The sequence below is a fragment of the Pholcus phalangioides genome, unplaced genomic scaffold (genome assembly GCF_987345545.1).
Source record: "Pholcus phalangioides strain wild (caught in Gottingen) unplaced genomic scaffold, Ppha-v1.0 ptg000010l_1, whole genome shotgun sequence".
In the NCBI taxonomy this organism is placed as follows: domain Eukaryota; kingdom Metazoa; phylum Arthropoda; class Arachnida; order Araneae; family Pholcidae; genus Pholcus; species Pholcus phalangioides.
This window is the reverse complement of record NW_028301603.1, coordinates 12,109,064-12,129,063: the sequence shown is the minus strand read 5'-3', so window position 1 is coordinate 12,129,063 and position 20,000 is coordinate 12,109,064. Positions and strand designations below refer to the sequence as shown.

Here is a 20,000-nt window from a genome sequence, read left to right as displayed (position 1 = left end):
TTATCGATTGATTTGACACAATCATAAATATTATTTGGGCTGATTACCTTATCATTTATCTTTGAAACATTTCCATGCACAAATTCTTTACCTGTAGCAGAGTTTTTAACACATAAATTATCAGCCATTACCTTCTTACTCTTACGAATTGATTTAGCACACTTGGGACCAGGATCAGTTACCAAGTTTACAGGCGTTTTCTTAAAGCTGTTAGACAGCTTATGAACACAATCAATACCCTCAAGATCTCCAAAAAATAAACAACCTGTACTAATTAGTTTTTTGAGTACAGTATCATTGTTATGTGACATTTTGAACTCAACAAAATATGTTATAAGATTTTGCAATTGATCAACCACAGAACATTCATCACTAATGCCATCGTTACTCAAATCATACATGTTTTCAATCCAAGGCAGAAATTTCTCTGTCAGTGTCTCAAAATTATGATTCCCCTCGAAAACGAAACTCTCTGCCATCCGGCGAAAAGCCACAATTTCAGCGATTGCCGCCGGATCGGCATAGGGACAACGAAGGGGCATTTTAAGTGAGCACTCAAAAAGCAAAGACTTACCCCTGATGAGCCACGTCTCTGGTCTGGACCGGGTTTCACTTCACAACATACATATCTCACCCAAAAGAAACAACCGTAGATAGCGGAAAAACACAGATCGATCCGCGACACTGAAATACAAAACAGGTTGAGGGTTCTTTTTGTCCACTGATGACCACAACTCGAACAAAAAGTCGATGATAGTCGAAGCGTCTCCTGGATTCACAATGTCAATGCGTGTCGTTGTTTCACTTTCAGCTGTAAATCCACGCTATCCAAGTGCATTCAGAAACCTATAAAAAGGGAAAATATGGGGCAGACGTATGCACTGGGGAGGGGGAAGAAATACTGGTCGATCACAGCACACACAAAGTATCACTGGTATTAGAACCAGCGATATTGCAAGAATCCATCTTGCACAGAAAGCCGTTGAAAAAACCGTTACGAACACCATTAAAGCGACGGTAGAAGCTGGACACACCCGAATACCGTAGTTACCAGGGATTATTGCCTCATAATGACCAAACAGGCGCACACACTAAAAACCCCCATCAAGCGCAAAATACCAGATTTATAATTGTTTTAAAACTCTTTTCATCTCATCATTAAATATTTTTATTATCTGTCAATTTCCAACCAAAACCAAGATTTAATGCAAATTTTTATATTTAATATGCAAAATTGATAGTTAGTTTTATTGAATTTCTATAAAAATGTTCGTTTGTCAATATTAAAACACCAAAATGGTATTGTGCCTATGCATTTGATAAATTTTGCTCAATAGATGGCAGTGAAACGCACGCACACACAAAGCCAAGTCTTACTCACTTCAGTTTCTGAATTTTCAAACTATTATTTTATTTAGGAAATTAGAGGTCATTCAAGTATTACGTCGACATCGATGGGGGAGGGAGGGAGTGAGTTTGAATTTGCTGGCTCTTGATAACGGGGGAGGGGGTTTGAATGACGCTTACGTCATCAACCACTCTTTATAAAATATGAAATATTCTTAATGATATCTGAATGTGTCAAAAACGCGAAAACTCTTTCCTTAGTTTGCGGACACCTCATCTAATCTTCCCAATATTGATAGTGCTCCATAGAGCCACTTTAGTGATCTCTAAATGATCCGCGGATCGTTTAAGTGTTCTGGAAATGTGTCCGGGGCCACTAGAGTGCTCTAGGAATGTGTTGCGGGCCACTTAAGTGGTCTATGAAGGTGCCGTGCGTCACTAAACGGTCCATAAATGTGACTCGGATCACTAAAGTAATCTGGGAATGTGCAGCAGGTATATATCTTGAGTAATGTAGAACTGCACTTGTGTGTGCGCGCCGCTTATATATGCAAGTGCTCTACAACTGCGTCAGATGCCACTTAAAGGGTAAATGTTCCGCTTAGTTCTTCATTTTTACAAAATTAGATTTGAGGTGGCGGGCCACATCAGATAACGCTGGGGGCCATATTTGGCCCCCCATGTATGGCTTAGAGCAGTGATTCCCAACGGGGGTGTTAACTCCCCCTTGGGCACGATGGAATGTTCCAGGTTGGTGGGGGGCGGCGGTAGAAGCTACGGATATAGGAGAAGCCGGTTGACGGCACAGTGGTCGTCGGCTGAAGTTGGTTTACTGTGGTTTACCAGCGTCAAGTCGCGGATGTGAGCTGGTCTCCCATTTGAAAAACTCTCCCCGCAGAGAGCAGACACACCTACAACACGATACTCTGACATAACACGAAAAGTATAACATAGGATTCCATTGGTTAGATTGCGTTAAGGGTGGCGATAGGGAGAAAACAAGTCCTGAAGAAGGGGGCGATAAGACAAAAAAGATTGGGAAACATACAGATAGATAGATAGATAGAACCGCTCACAGCCCCGGACTGATGCAAAGCACCTTACTTCCGTTACCTCAAAAGAGGCAGAGTTGTGTCGGAAAAGTTAGCAAAGATTTATAGTGGTGGCTCCCCTTGCCCCGTGCTCGCAAGTTTCGAATTACTCGCGTCGTTCTCCCCATGAAGACAGCCATCAACTCGATGCAACGTACAAGACATTTGACTAAAATGGGTGACTGAATCCAATGACTAGGGAGAAAAATTGCACGTGCGCCCAGTGGCACATAAGGGCCGGAGACCGCAGCCTGGGATTTCGAAAGAAGTGTGAAAAAGACTTGTGGGCAAGAAAGAAGAAAAAGAAGCTGGCATGTTGAAGTGGGAGAGATTTGAGAATGGTCTAAATACACAATGCATACAAATTACATATATACAGCGCCTCGACTGTGACGGGAAACGAAGAAACAAAGCCTCCGTCCACAGCGCTGAACAGTGTGTTCTGCTCGCTCTTCCCCTTACAGAACATGCAATATATACACACACAGAATACACACATAGCCCGCACTGCGACGGGAGCAATCAAACAGAGCCTCCGTTGACAGTGCTGGGCATTCGCATTTGAATTACATGCATACATTATTTACTTTACAAAAATTTCCCTTTTTTATACTATTGGGAATGCACATAAACATTACTATGAAGGTAGTATTGGGTACAAATATCACCCTGAGCTCATACAAATATATATTCAAGGTTACAAAATTACTATCATACTATAAAAGTGCGGCGGGAACAATCAAACACAGCCCCCGTTCACAGTGCTGGGTGGCAGCGATCGCATTTGAATTTCCCATACATATATATATATAATATACACTATTTACATAGTATAAATTTCCATTTTTATATAATTGTTGATACACATAAACATTACTATGCATGACACATATATTGGAAAAAATGCCATAATGAGCTCATACAAATATTCAATTACTAAACCACCATCATACTATGAAATTGTATATACAAAAACATTCATAATTTATACAGGGTGTATTACTAAAATATTATGGTTTAGGAGCCTAAGTGCGCCCCTCTATGTTGAATCTGCATCTGTTTCAGATTCTAGTACTTCCGAATCATTAGTGGATTGTTCCCTGCTTTCAGTTATTATCAAAATAGTTTCTTTATTATTCATCAAATAGCCCAGGAATTGTTGTAGTTTTCTCGTTGCAGATCTTCGTAAAATAATTTTCCGTTTCCACAAGATCTCTCTTCCGCTCGGCGGCGCCTCCAAATGGTATCCCTTTGTGTGCTCACACTGTGTCACATAGTGTATCACGCTTCCCGGATGGCCGCATCTACACGTGCTGGTCTGGCTGATTTTGAACCTTTGCATGTATTCACCGAATGGACCGTGTTCTGTGAGGAACATTATTATTTCTCTCGGCATGACTTCTTTCATTTTACCCACTTTTGGTATAACGTCGAAGACCTTTCTTCCAGTTGTGCATATTTGCCAATGGTGTTGCCATTTCTCTGACGCTTCTTTCGACAGCAGATTTTTAATATAGGATGCCGGCAATTTCATTAGGTGGTTTTCAAGTTGATGTTTTGTAGCCTCTTTCGCGAATTTATCCGCTATTTCATTCCCCTCAATGCCTACATGAGCTTTTACCCACCGTATTGTAATCTTCCTGTTGTCCATCAGTATTTTTCTAATGTCATGCACTAGGCTATGAGGGGATTCTACGTCTCGTATTGCCTGTATACATGACATGCTGTCTGTGTTTATAGTTGATTTCCCTGGAAAATGTTTTGCATAATTGACCGCCATCCAGATTGCGTATAACTCTGCTTGGAATACAGTGTTGTTATTGAGCAATCGGCAGTTCCATTTGTCCGTTACTTAACCCATGTATATACTGACGTAGGCGGCCCCTACGCCATCCACGGTCTTTGAACCATCTGTGAAAATAATTCGATTTGTTGATTTTCTGCATCTGTGGTCAAGACCTGTGTCGGCAAAATATCTTTCACCGGGTGATACGTCCATGGTGGATGTTTATGCTCTACATCTGTAGGAAGATATGTTACATTGTTTATTTTAATCTCACGCTTTAGCCTTAAATTTGCTTTCTGTACTTCGTTGTCCAAAAGTACATGTAGTGGGGGATTGTTAGTTAATACTTGTAAAGCACTGTTTGGTGTTGTGGAAAAGGCTCCAGTGATGAATAGCAGGAATTTTCTTTGAAGAGAGTCTACTTTTGTTCTTAACTGTTGTTTGGGATCACCGAACCATGCGATGGCACCATATGCTATAATGCGGATGGCGACAACTTTATAAAGCGTATTTCTAATTCTTGTATTAATGCCCCATGCAGGACCAGCCATTCTTTTAAAATTTTGTAAGCATTTCTGTGTTTTCGTGATCAGATAATTCACATGTTTGAACCATGTCAGGTTTCTATCAAACATTATTCCTAAATATCTGATGTTCATATTGTGTCTTATTGGATTGTTTCGCAGTCTAATGGTTGGTCTTCCCTTTTTGTGAGAAATCCACAAGTAATTTGATTTGGAGAATTCGATCTCTAAATTATTTTTCGTGAGCCAAGTATCCAATAATACCATTGCTGCTTTTGCGTGCTCAGTGACCTTGCGGATTGTAGAATCACCAATTACCATAGCAATATCATCCGCATACACTTGAATTTTTATATTTTCAGGCCAGTTTTTTGTGAGTAAGTCATTTATGACAAGGTTCCACAGCATCGGCCCACTACAGGAACCTTGAGGGCACCCTTTCGTTTGAACTATAGTGGCCTCGCCCTCATCTGTAAAAAGGGATATATGTCTTTCTCTGATTGCATCAATCATTGTTCTTCTCACATTGTCCGGCATTGAGATGTTGAGAAGTTGTTTTACTATTGTTTTATGTGAAATGTTATTGAAGGCTCCCTTAATATCTACTGATATTAGGGCAACATCTTGTTTTTGGCTCTTAAATGTTTGTATGCTGTCATGAATCTTTGAGAGTGCTGTCTCAGTCGAGAATCCTCTTCTAAATCCATGTTGTTTATCGCTGATCCACTTCGTTTTCTCGATGTAGTAGTTGATCCTTTGTGTCAGCAACTTTTCGAGAATTTTGCCCACTGTGTTTAGAAGAACTATTGGACGGTATGAATTGATATTGTTCGGATCTTTTCCTGGTTTTAGAAATAGTATCAGTTGCCCTTTCTTGAATGCTGTAGGGAAAATATTGAAGCTGAGGCATTTATTGAATAGAGTCAGGAAAAAGAACTTGTGGAAAGCATGTATACTTTTAATCAATGCGTTTGTTATTCCATCAGGACCGGGAGCTTTTTTCACATTTAGTTTATCAATTAATCTATTAATTTCTTGAATTGAGAAAGGTGGATCGTTTCTAGTATCAGTATTCTGTGTATTTCTTGACTGCCTTACAGTATTTTCGTTTCCCCCATTATTTTGGGGGAAAATTTCTTCTAAAATGTTTTGGGCAGCTTGCAAAGATGTTGTTGGATGATCAGGATTTACGAGGAATGTTTGTGGAGGAAATGAACTTGTATTTGTGACAGTCTTGTACGCTTTCCCAAAAGGCTCCGTCGCTTTTTCACAAAACTTCATCCAGCCTTCTTTTTTTGCACTGTTGACTTTCTTTTTGTATAATGCAATTTCTTTTCGATATAATTGCTTTAACCTTATTTGATTGTCCGGATCCTTTTCTCTTTCACACCTCCTCTTTAGTGCTCTCAGTGGGAAACATACAGTACACGTTGGCATACGCGTGTGGTGATTTCTAGGCCCCAGATCCAATCACTACGCGGTATTTGTGAGCCAATCAGGAAGATTCTACGCCAGAATATGAAGAAACGAAGTAGGATACTGTGTTTCAAAATGTGACGAACTTACTAGGTAGTCTGAATGACGTGTATGGCAAACAGTGCAGAGGCCTTCTATCTGTAGGAGGTGATGGTTGGTTCTGTGCACACAAGCTCTAAGGAGAAAGGATTCGTTGGCTTTCCAGTCTAGGATACTCACGCGACAAGTGAGAGGACGTGGGTTCAATTCCCCGCAAAGTCAGTTGTATTTCCCTTCCTCGATTTATCTTCGTATCAACCAGCTGTCGAAACATTCGTAGTAATAGCGGTGAATGCCATCATCTTCGGAAAAGTCCTTTTTTTTTTTTTAATAACTTCGAGGTCATTCCCTGAGGTCACTATCGATTTCCCCACAGAAACTCACTGCGAAAACGAATCCGAAACCCAACATCACCGACATGTTCCGTATGATAAATCACGTAACTGATAAACGGTCCCCTCCAAGCATGTTACATCACCCTGTCTTCCTTTTATTGCTGTCAATTTGCTTTCAAGACCGCTGAAAAGAATTTTTTGTTTTGTCGTTCATTTCGTACATTTTATCTGTTTTTGTTTCCGTTATTTCCTCCCTTTGTCTGCGTGTCCTCACGATAAATGTTTCCAGGACACTTTTTATGCATTCGGACAAGGAGAACAAAAGCCGAACAACGAAGAATGAAATGACATTGAAAGATGAACGCGGATACCTAATACATATCCACAAAGAACATACTACGTCTTACGTGTCCGTGTGCAGCATTCTACGAGGAATAAACGCTGTGTGTGTGTGTTTTCTATACGTCTTTTATTCCAAGTTTTATTCCTACTGTCATTTCAAATCCAACTCTTTGGAGGCTACTGACTTATATTTTGTGTCTGGATGCGAGCCGTTGAAGTTAGAACCAGGAGGAAATTGATGTAAGTCGTAAAAATTGTAACATTGTAAAATTTATCAAACAATGAAACCGAACGCAAAAAAGGCTTACGAAGTTTGAAAGCCCTAAAATCCTGAAGAGCGGGTTGTCGTCTCCAGAGAAGAGAATGAATAATATGTCATATAGATCAAGGGGCTGCTCAACCTTTTGCAAAGTGCGCCATTTTATTGGTATGAGAACTAGGACTGAGAATCGATTATTAATTTTAAAATTGGTCAATCAAAAATTTTTTCATCGATTAATCGAATTTTTATCGAACATTTTTTCGTAATTACTTACGCTATAAAAATATATTTTTAATTAATTTCATGAAATTCTGTTTCCTGCGTCTTTTCCGGACAGTCTGGGAATTGTGAATCGGACTCGGCTTCGTCTATGGTTTCGTATAGAGAAGTTTGCACCTGGTTCGGTAGATGTTGCAGCGGGGGGGTTCAGGTGTTGATTCTTTGGGGGTCTTTCCACCTGCGTCGTTCCGGGGCGTAGAACTCAACAATGTTGAGGGGGTTGATCCAGTCCTCTAGGAATTGCTCGCATTTTCCTGGTCCTTTGTTAGATGGACTCGTTAATTGCCGATCTGAAGACTCCGCGGTTGTGATGCAAGATTTGTCAAAGTAGCATGTTTTTTTAGTCGTGGCAAGCTTGTGGATCATTTCCAGAGTAGAGCTGTCCAGTTCTTGTTCCGCTTCCCAGGGCCGTCTTAAGAGCATCATGGGCCCCCCGGGCCAAGTGATCTTTCTGAGGCCCTACCAGGCCGGAAATTTCAACCAGATCTCATTTTTGTGAGGCCCCTTTTCTGTTGAGGCCCCCCGGGCCGTGCCTTAAGACGGCACTGCCGCTTCCCGGTTAATATACAGAGACTTTTTCCAATTCTACAAGGCTTTTTCGAAGAGATCGTCATCTTCACAACGGATGTTGCTCTGGATTCGCCTGGTGTTGCGCGGATGGCTACTGGAGAATGTGTTGAATTCGGTTGCAATGGACTCGAAGTAAGTCTGTATCCCCCTTAGTTAATCGGTGGGATTTTTTTGTCGAAGATATATTGCAACATATTTCCAGTTGGCATCCTTATGAGCTGTACCATGCATGTAGCAAGCTGAAAATTTCCTAAGAGAGATCGCCATGTTGTGATGATTATTTCCTATATCATTTAACAATACGTTTGAGTACGTATTCTGCTTTTATGGCCCAATTAACTGCGAAATTTTGCGTCCGTCCCGTCTGAGATTAGGGATCGATGATGTTCGAAGAAATCATTCGATCGGTGTAACATATGAGGATGAAGTAAGAAATCAGGGCTGCGCCCGCATGAAGAAATTTAAAATGTAGAACGTTATTTTTGTCAAATCTTGTCATTTCTGACAAGTGGTTCATATCACTGATTCCGAAAACACTCCAATCGCATACCTGTTGCTTGTTTTGCTAAAAACTATTGCCGGATATTCCTTGTTTGGAGAGGAACTGATGCTTCCCAAATAGAAAATTACAAAAACCACAACAAGCAAACTGCCCAACGAAGTGGCTGCAAAAATATATATACGGAATGCACGAAAACTTGTTTTCATCCGAGAGACAGTCAATTTTGGTCTCGTCTTCTGAAACGCCCGTCAAACTCTATTTAAAACTGGAATTTCGGTATCAAAATTCCGACCGACATCGTCTCCGATTGGTTAAAAACTCGAATTTAAAACTTTTTTTAGCTTGAAATTCGGGGTTTTAACCAATCGGAGACGACGCGGGTTTCTAGAATCGGAAATACGGGCGCACTATATTCTTACCCTTGGATTAGCGAAAATCGTTTCCGTACTTTATGCTGTGGGCTTTATATGCAATATAGCATGCTTGTAGTTGCTTTCTAAAATTGTAGAAAAATTTCCCGGAAAGCAGTTTTTTTCTACGGTAGAAATCATGGCTTTGGGCAAGGGTTGGATATTGAAATGATATGCAAGACTTAGAAAATCGTATGCAAGCTGTTTTCCGTGATCGCATATAGGTCTTAAGAGCATCGTGGGGCCCCGGGCCAATTGGTTTTTCTGAGGTCCTACGTTGCAAATGCTAGAAAATTTCAATCGGATCTCATTTTTGTGAGGCCCCTCTTCTCCCGAGACCCCCGGGCCGTGCCCATGCGTTAAGACGGCACTGACAACAATGTACGCATACAAGTTTTTTTTCCAGTAATTAATTTACAAACAGGTCCACAGAGAATAATTTGAAATATTAAGACCACAATTCACAAGAGTACTTATATGTTTGCTATCAAATAATTACTTAGTTTCAATGCAAACCCCTTAGTCTATTATTTTATACAGACAAACTCTCTAAATTTGAAGGGATTTTTTCCCCCTCCAACATATGCAATTATTTAGAGCAAATAAATAATATTCATTAACATTTTCATTAGCTTTATTTTCATCATGACTCTACAACTGCTTTGACATTTCGCACGACTCTACAACTACAAATTTTTTTTTACATTGCAAGGGGGTGCCAGAAACTAACACTTTTCCACTCTGATTAAGACTTTGTAATATTACATACATAGCAGTAACCAACACAAGGTTAATGATTAAGGAAAATGAGCAGGTGGTAGTCCAGATATCGAACTCGCGACACCTCTAAACATCCTTTGGTACTTCAGGCGGGTATCTTATCGACCTGGGCGATACACTAGAATTTAAATGAACTTAGAACTATCCAAAAAAATATATATATTTGCATTAAATTGGCAATTTCACAATTATGCAGTCTACAATTATGAAAACTACGTGCGTTTAATTTTACAATTGCAGTATAAAAACCAATGCATCTTCTAATATAAAACCACGTGCACTTAATTTATGGAACTGAAGTTTATTTAAATCTTACGAAGGTTTTAACAACTCTTTGGATTTCAAGTTGAATTTTCTCTCTTTCCGAAATATATCTTCGCAACAGCCAGTTGTTAAAACCTTGGTATGGTAGCAGGGAGTGACGTCATCCTTGTATAAGTCGCCATCTGGTGGCAGCGTCAGCAGTTGTGAGCTTGGCCTGAGTCTGGTCCGGCCGTCCATGTACGGTCCCTTTCAGTGTACACGAGCTCCAAGGAAAGATGGAGAGATTCTGTGCCTCTGTAGTCTAGTGGTCTAGGGCATTCACCCGGAAAGTGAAAGGACGTGGGTTCGATTCCCCGTAGGGGCAGTTGAATTTTCTCTCTTTCCGAAATATATCTTCGCAACAGCCAGTTGTTAAAACCTTCGTATGGTAGCAGAGAGTGACGTCGTCCTTGTATATTTCCATCTTCCTTTAATTTTCGCTTGGCGCAATTATAGCCAGAACACGATGTCACCATTTGTGTATGTGCGGATGGACAACTATACTAATGAAAATAACATGAAAACGACTGAAAAAAATACTCAACATGGGAAGTTTTCCCGTAGTTTAGATGCTGAAACCGGTTTTGCCCGTCTCGCCCACTTTTGTACTCCTCCGCATGGCGCACGTCTCCGTTATTGTATAGGGAGTCATCACTTCAGTTTCCTTATAGCTCAGTGTACACGATAGATATTGACAATATCATTGAAAATTTTAGAGAAAATCAAAAAAAAAAAAAAAGATTTTTCTCTACACGCCCCGCCATTTCTCCACCAATCGCATGTCGCTGCGCTTAGACCGAAACCGGTATCGACTGATTTCGACATTTTGAGAGCCGTCGAACGAATCCCGCCATCTATCGTCGAAAGTTCGTTACAATATCATGAAAAATTCCCTAAAAATACTGAAAACCATGGAAAAAAATGCCTTAAAATTATTAAAAATCATAAAAAATAACCCATCGTGTGAAAATAGCGAAATGTGCAAACTCGTAGAAATCCTAGCTCTGATAGTCTCACCATTACGGTAAATGTGATAAATCCGTTATTATGCATAATCACCGAGCATTCTTGTAAGTTTTATAAATTTCCGAAAATTAATCACTTTTACCGGTGATTATGCATAATTATCGAATGGTGAATTTGGCGAATTTGATATAAATTTCCCTTAAATTTTATTTTAACACACTGTAAAATTATTATTTGACTCTTCCCCGGACAGAAAATTATTTGTCTCTTTTCCGCAAGTATGAAAAGGTTTACGATCACTGATATACAGGGTCTAATGCTATAAGACAATCTATTAATCTGCCTTTTCCAACATGTACTGCTTTGTATTTTCGGGAAATTATCGGGAATTATCATAACTTATTTTTCCTTGAAACCAGTATATTTATGTTTTTATTGTCTTCTTCGATACAGGAACTGTGTGTGGTGGACACGTAGGACGAGTTTGGAACGGTCCTTGTTATTCATAAGCTTGTTTTTAGTCTTGGCTTGCACTACACTCGTCATAATCAATGTCATCTACGAAGGTAAGTTGCGTATTATTATCTAATTTTTCATTATTTTTCCGATATCAGAGATCCTAAGTCTCTCATTGAGCACAAACAATTATCAGAGAATACAACTGTTTTTTGGAAAAAAAATGCAACAGGTACCTTCAACCAGTTGCTCGTAAGCACTGCGGTGCGTACTGAAGAACCAGAGAGCGATAGTTGCTTGTTTTCTTGATGGCTATTGATCTTCTTTCCAATCGAAGGCATGTGAAGTTGCCAGTCACAGCAGAAAAATTGAAAAATGCAAGTAAGGTTGCCAATTACAGCAAAAAAAATATTGTATAAGGCAAGCAAGGTTACCGCCAAAAAAAAAAGTTGACAAAGTCAAGTGAAGTTTCCAAGCACAGTCAAAAGTATTGCCAAAGGTATTAATTGGCAAGTCATGAGGATGATCTTGGTTTTTGATTTCAAAAATTCAACTGCGCATTGTTGAAAATAGAAAATGAAAGGGGAAAATTTGTGTGTGAAAAGGTTGGGACGACCAAAATTATGATAATGTTCCGTAAAATACGGGTCATATGGTCACCCTATTGATACAGATTTCTGGCCCGCGAACGACAGACTTACCGCGTATCTGTCCCGCGGACTCTAATGGTTGTGCACTCCTGACGGTGCACGCTGCGGATCCGCATATTGTCCATGATAAAACTACAAACGTAGACCAAGTAGAACACCAGAGACAAATAGTCAGAATAAATATCTACAATGTCTGCAAGGGTCAGCTGATCCAGGATTTACTCCCGTAATGGCTGTTACGTGCTTCTTACGAGTGCGTACCCATTATGCATGAATGAATGAACGCCAGGGTCTCTGCCACCGGACTTATCCCGCGGCCGGGATACCCATTATGCAGTGAGCCCCCCTATTCCATTTGTATAAATTGTATCATTTTATTTTTCCTGTGTTTAAATACTTGGTGCCATCGCATCATGCATTGGTATGTTCCCCTTGTATATAATCGCGTTGTTTTACTTTATTTTCCCTACTTTATATGTATACTAGCTATAATACCCGGCGCTGCCCGGGTTTTCTTCAATGAGGCTTTTTGGATCACGTGATATCTCCCTCTTTCCTTGAGGGACATGCAAACCGTGTCTAAAGTTCACCAATATGGCGACTTCCAGCGCGACTCATGAAAGAAACAAATCTAGATTTAAAGAAACTTTGAAATGAATATATTTTGTTATTCTTTTTTAAGGGCGCTAAGTATTTCGATCCCCCCCCCCTCTTTTGAACTTCAAGCTATCCATCTGCCTGTTTCAGCTTATCGTCCACCCTGTACATCTTAAATCAGTTTTATTTTTCACTGCCGTTATTATTTTTACTGTAGACCGGGGTTTGCGCAGGGTTCAACAAAATAAACGCATAAATAAAAATCTGAAAATTAAAACAAAACTCGAAAAATATACAATTTCAAGAAAAAATTCAACAAAAACTCTAAAAAAGAAATTAAAAAGAAAAAAATTATACTAAAGTAACTAACAAATATTTAACCGGGATTATAATACACATGAACATAAATTTATATTTCTGTATGAACATATTCATCGTGAACATAAATTTGTATTTATGTACGAATACAAATAGTAATTCTGGGAATCGTATTCGGGAAAAACTTTAATAGGCTAAAAAAAAAAGCAGCCAAAAAAATGGGATTATATATCCTGAAAGCGGAATGTTGCCAAAAAATGGAAAATATATATTTTTTTAATTTTTGTTCCCATAAAATTACCTTAAATTTCTTTCGAGGCGGTACATGATAACACACAAACAAAAAAAATTAACTTTTTCAAAATAATCCACTTTTTTTCCCTAAAAAAATTGAAAAATGTTTTGACAGGAAAAATCTTAAAAAAAGAGGGAAAAGTGACATCAACAAAAATCCTTTCTAAACTTATGGACTTTTCTTTAAAGAAAAGTTTTTCCCCTTCTTTGTACTTGGAAGTTTTCGAAGGTGTCCACCATCTTGCGTTTATGATGCTTGAATAATGAGAGTCTTACATTTGTGTGAGTCCATTAAGTATTGCTGTTATTAATATTTATACGGAGAAAGTACATTGCGCTCTATTTAATGGACTTTCTCGTCTGGAGAGAGCGGTGTTTTTAAATGTTCCCCAAGAAAGCAATTTTTAGATATAAAAGTGGGGAAAAGGAACTTCATTTATATAAAGAGTGCTTGTGTTAGGTCACTCCGTGAGTAGTAATGGCCGAGGAAAGTATGGTGTTTGACGAATTAATTGCCAAGTAGGCCTGCTACTGCCACTACTCAACCGTACAAGCACCTAGTAAGCATCTCTCTACGGCAGTGGTTCCCAAACTTTCGTCATCCCCGGCTCTGTTTCGCCTAATTTATAGTTCATCTGCGGCTCCGCAGAATAGATTGATATTTTCCCCTATAAAGGAACAACTTCAAAGCACGAATAGACACACAATTCAAGATCTCCACTCATCGCGACGCCCCTAGGAGCCACGGTTGCACACTTTGAGAAACGCTGCTCTACGGCAAGGGTGCTCGACCTGTTAGGGAGTGCGAACCACTCCATTGGTTTGAAAACTTGACGCGGGCCACTCAAGTGATATGCAAATTCTCAACGGGTCATTGAAGTGATTTGTAAAGGTGCCGTGGGCTCACTTAAGTGACCTGGAACAGCACCCCGAGTCACTTAAGAGAACTGTAAATTTCCCGCGGGCTGCTTAAGTGATCTGGAACAGTCTCTCCAGTTCACTTGAGTGAAAAGGAACTTGATTTATACAAAGAGGGCTAGTGTTATGTCAGATCATGAGTAATGGCAGAGAAAAGTATGGTATCTGACGTTTTAATATTAGCAAGTGAATACTACCACTATTTAACCGTAACGCACCCAGTATGGCTGCCGTTCCTCTACGGCAGCGTTTCTCAACCTATGGTCCGCAGGAAGACTTGATAAAATTATTCATCCGTGGAATTGATACTAGTAATATATTATATACATATGTGTTCAAATAAAATTATACTTTCATATTTAGGTTCATTGTACATCATCGAGGAAATTGCGATCTTGATACGGGATATCACTAAATCTTGCCGAAAACTGTAATTTATTGATTTAAATGCAATTTGCTAGTTTCTGCTAAAATTGCTGAAGTGTATGGGAATGATGGGGAAAATTTACAGCACGATTATTTCCCGGAAAAAAATATTCAAATGATCTGATGACCATATTTCATTAAGGATAATACTCTTTATAGGTAGAATAGGCCTATGATATAAGCCTAGTCCGTAAAATACGGGACACCGCCGATTGCCAGCAAAAAAAATTGTCAGGAGTAGGTATAATCACCCCGATCGTGATTAAAATTACTGAAAGCTGGTGGAAAAAACACTAAACCTGACCAATATGTGGGATGAATATTTATAATCCGAGCCCTATAGTTACTAGAATATCGAACCTCCATAATAGCTCTCTACAAACTACACTTTCGACTGAAGAAAACCATTTATGGGTTAAAACAAGCCAATAGACTATGGTATGGCAATTTAAGTCAGGCATTGTTGCAGTCGGGTCTAAAAAGGTCGGAAGCATATTTTTTGACAACTACGAAGGGAAAATCATCATCGTAGCCGTTTATGTCGACGATCTTCTTATTCTTTCCAATGATAAAAACACGGGAAGAACAGGACTTCGGTTGAGATGGCACGTCGCATGCTGATCGATGCCGGTTTACCGAACAACTTTTGGGGTGAAGCTGTGATGACTGCCAACTACATTTTGAATCGAGTTCTGACTCGATTCAAAACACAAAACTCCTTACGAACTGTGAACGAACAGGAAGCCCACCATCAAGAACCTACAAGTTTTTAGATCGAAGTGTTTCGTTCATGTACCAACAGAGAGGCGTCAAAAACTCGACATCACGGGTAATGGGGCCCAGAGACGTATATTTTGAGACGGTCACGTTTCGATATGCTTCTTCGCACGCTGAGGCGACAGTAGTGATATCTCGTTAGAAGTTTAGTTTTATCGTGTGCATCAGGATCCGTCGCCACGATAATGGCCAGCATCAAGGACAATATTGTCAATCTGAATAATCAAAACCAGTGTTTCTTAACCTTTTTTTGCCCGTGGCCCCCTTTGAAGCATTTTTTTTTTCTCGTGGCTCCCCTGTCCTGTCCAGTGTCTTCGACCCTCATCTAGAAGCAAGGTTCTTTATACATATTGAATTGATTTTTTCAGTGAATTCATACTGAATAAAACTTTTCCCAATAAGATTGGTCTCCAGACCACTTGTCTAGAATTTATTGAGCTCCCTGATAATCCGAGTTCTATTCAGGGCCGTCCCAACATAATGGGCGCCTTAGGCAAAGTGATGCTATGGTAGTCCCATACTTAGCTGGAAATATACTGCCTACATATTTCCTACTTATTTCCAAAATCTATAGTACTATACAAAATATCATAAGGTGGGGTGGGGTCACTTATGAACATGAGACCCCCGGACATGACCCCTCACAAGAGTGGGAGTGACAGAGCTTAAGCCCGGGGCCTGATATAGTTTTCATCATTTTTTGTTTTCACACTATAAATTTAATATAGAGGAGGAGTCTGTGAAAAATGTAGCCGGGGGGCCTGAGAAAAACCCCATCCTAGGGAAGCTGCTGCAAAATGTAGGCGGGGAGGCCCGGTTGGGTCCATGCCCTGGTTTTATGGGTGGTTTTGTTGGATTCTGTAAGTGTATAGTCGCTAATATAAAAGCTTTATTTCTTCAATCTTAATTTTTCTTCTCAGTTCTCTGCAGCCCACCAAACCACCTGTCTCCCCTTTCTCCATTTCCTTCCGTGGCCCCCTTGAAGTATCCCAGTACTACTAGGGAGCCATATGGCCCCCCCGGTTGAGAACCACTGATCAAAACTATTCGAATTGGAAATATAAAGTGAAACTTCTGCTAATGAAAGAGGAACTTTTCAAGAGAAAGTCATCGATAACGACAGGCCGGATCCAGGTGAAGCGAATCGAAGGACCCTCGATCTATGGGATGAAGCCGACAGCCAAGCACAAGCGTATATCGGATTAACTGTCGAGGATGATCAGCTAATCCACATCCGTGATACTAAATCCGCGAAGGACATGGGGATCGTCCTGAAGGAGTATCACGAGAAGAGCACCCTTACCAACAAGGTTCACCTGATGAGGACAATCGATTCCTTGAAACTAGAAGAAGGCGAAAATGTTCCCGAGCACGTCGTCCGCATGCAAGAACTTTTTCTGAAGCTGAGGGACCTCGGCGAGGAACATTTATCGGATAAATGGAGTACCGCCATGCTACTCAGCAGCCTGCCAAGGAGCTTCTGCCGAAACCGAGTTGACGTTCGCTGTTGTCCAGCAAAAGGTCATCGCTGAATATGAAAGAAGGCAGCAACAAGCGGATCCAGGCAGTATCCTCGCCGAAAGAATGATGAAACTCGGATCAAGCCACGTCGAGAAGAAAAACTCCATAAAGTGCTGTTTTTGCAAGAAGCCCGGCCACGTCAAGAACAGTCGCGTGAAACACATTGACATCAAGCATAATTTTGTTCGCAAGACGCTCGTGTTCCAGAAAAACGAAGGAGACACCTCATCCTACTTAACTATTTGCACGGTTAAAGTGTTAAAGCAAACGATAAATTCCAGTGCCCTCTAACGACAAATTTCCAAGTTGCCCTAGTATACAAATAACTTGATCAAAATTCACATTTTTGTTAAAAAGACTCGAAAATTTTATACTCAATTATTTAAAATGCAATTCTTTCTAAAAATTATAATAGTAAATTTAAAAAAATTGATATTTAATATGATTATTATTGAACATGTATTAAAAAGTTGACTATCTCTTAATGATTAAATTTTTCACTTGAAGTCATCGTGTAGCCATTCCGTGAAGATGGTGCACTATGCGTGATCGTATGGCAACTTGAGAAAATGTTCTCAACTCGTTTTAAAGAATTCTGAAATAATTCTGACTGCTCTCCATCGAATCTCGAAGAACAACATAAAGTAGACGCCGAACGGCCTCCATCTTAAAATTTTCGTTCTAAATCAGGGGTGCACAACCTTTTCATTCGGCGGGCCACATATGCGGCATTTCTCCTGCGGGACAGAAACTAGTATACAGGGTTGTACGGAAAGTTGCTAAGCCACGTTTTACTGGCGAACCATTGATCCTACAGGCATACCGTACTTCCAATTAGAAAAAGTATCAAAATAGCGTGTATACCTCAGATACGTCATTCATAATAGTAGAACGGGATTGTATAATTATTAAAATAAGAAAACTAACTTTCTATACAGATACCCTGTCGTCGAAAACCAAATTAGAAAGTTATGTCTATCCTGAGCCCAACAAAGAAAATTCCACGTTTCCAAGCGCAATATTCAATGAGATATTTGAATTTAAAAAGTGGGAAAGGACGGCAAAAACTAACGGACAACGTTTCTTTATCTTATAAATGCTATTATTTTCCAACTTTCGAATATCTCGGTGTATATTGCGCTTACAAATTCGTGGAATTTTTTTTGTTGGCTTCGGGAGAGACAGGGCAACAACTTTCTAATTGTCTGTCCGCGTAAAAAGTTAGTTGTTTTTTTCTTTTAAGTACTAAACAACCCCTTGCAATAGGATCGACGTATCTGAGGTGTGCACGTTATCTGGATAATTTTTCTAATGGGAAGTACAGTATACCTATAAGATCAATAGTTCGCGAGTGAAACGGGGCTTAGCAACTTTCCTTACTACCCTGCATGTAGGGTGACCATATGACCCATATTTTACGGGCTCTACTTTCCCGTAGACTTTTCTTTTTTACTTTACGCGACTTACGGCTTCAAAGAGGCTTATTTCAATTTTTTGAAACCAAAAATTAAGATTATTTTCATGAATTATAAATTACATTATAATAATCACGACTAATCATGGTCATATAAATATATTCATCTCACATATATTTTTCATATATGCGTTTATTTGGTGAATTTTCTTTTTCACCCATTGTGATCTGCAGCAGTTCTATATTTCCCAGTCATTAGTGGTTTTTTTAGCAGTTTTAATTACTGATGGTAACTTTACCTCCTTTTGACAATTTTTATGACTGTAATCGGCAACTTAACCAGCATCTAACGATATTTTGGCTGTAATTGACAACATTACTTGCCTTTGGCAATATCTTTGCCACTAATTGACAACTTTATTTACCTACGACGATGTTTTGGCAGAGTAAAATATCGGTTCGTCGAAACCTCGAGACTATTTGAATAACGTGGCAACGTTTAGTATGGTTCAAAAGCTTTAGCGCGTTATTCCAGAGCATCCGCTTGTGGCTGGCAATTGATTCCGGAGAAGGAGCCACCCAGACCACGTTCATGGCATTTTGGAGAATTACGTCACACGGACATAAATCTTGGAGATTTGCTTCCTTCTTAAGACTAGAAGATGCGATAAGAGCTAGAAGATGCTCCATTGCAGAACTTGTTTAGTCGTGTTGAACTGGTTGGCAAGTATCTCTGGTTTGGTCGTGGCGAGTCTCTCGCTCGATTTCTTCTCATCTCCAGTTTCCTGGGTCAGTGAGAATATCGTGAAAAAAAGCAGTTGAAGTGGAATTCTCTCTCTCTCTCTCTCTTGGAGGGCATACTAAATTAAAGACATTCACGATTACAGAATAAGTTCAGAAGTTGTTACGTGAGTTGGGTAGTACTCAGTGATGGTAACCTCGTCAAGCAAAATTTCCCTTTTTTTAGTCCGGGGTTGTGAGCGGTTCTATCTATTCCTTTTGACTCAATTTTTCCCACAAATTCCCGAAAATTGTACTGCCATCTATTGGTGGAAATATGTAGTCAAGTATTTTACATTAGAAAAGTATTGATATATTTTTTTCAACAAAAATTCTTTTGCTTGTGATTAACCATCACGGATAAAACATTAAGATCCGGCTGAGTCCGCCTCTAACAGAGGACAAGACGATGCATGAAATCGGTTTGCCTCTAAAATCGATCGTTGTTACTATTTTTAAATTTTATAGATAAAATCTTACCTTAAACAAACATTAACTGCTACAATTTCAAAGAAAATTTGATAATTTAACTAATATTATTAATTTCAAAATGTGAAAAAATGCCATGTGATCTCTTCTTATGCAGCGCATAAATTATTTGCTTAACTCGCCCGTGCCAGATGGTCAGACACTGGACATTCTCCCTATTGATAAGTCTCCTACAGAGCCACTTTAGTTATCTCTAAATGTTTCACGGATCCTTCAAGTGCTCTGGAAATGTGTCAGTCTTTCATATGTCCAAAACCAGCTTTCAACTGTTGGCAAAACAATATTCCCAGAAAAAAAATCCTATTTTCAATAATTTTGAAGATTTGATCACTTGTGTGATATTTGTTC

General features: G+C 39.5%; 1 protein-coding gene across 2 annotated transcripts in view; it reads left to right on the top strand.

Annotated features, from left to right (window-relative positions):
• Positions 1-20,000, top strand: part of LOC149080928 (endothelin-converting enzyme 2-like) — a 312,513-nt gene that overhangs the window by 105,945 nt on the left and 186,568 nt on the right. For both annotated transcript variants that reach the window (XR_016193399.1, XM_089237622.1), the window contains exon 2: positions 11,466-11,578. Coding sequence is in view for 1 of the 2 variants with exons in the window: in XM_089237622.1 (XP_089093748.1) it covers positions 11,466-11,578 (113 nt within the window). In the remaining variant the exon portion in view is untranslated. The remainder of the gene's footprint in view (positions 1-11,465; positions 11,579-20,000) is intronic.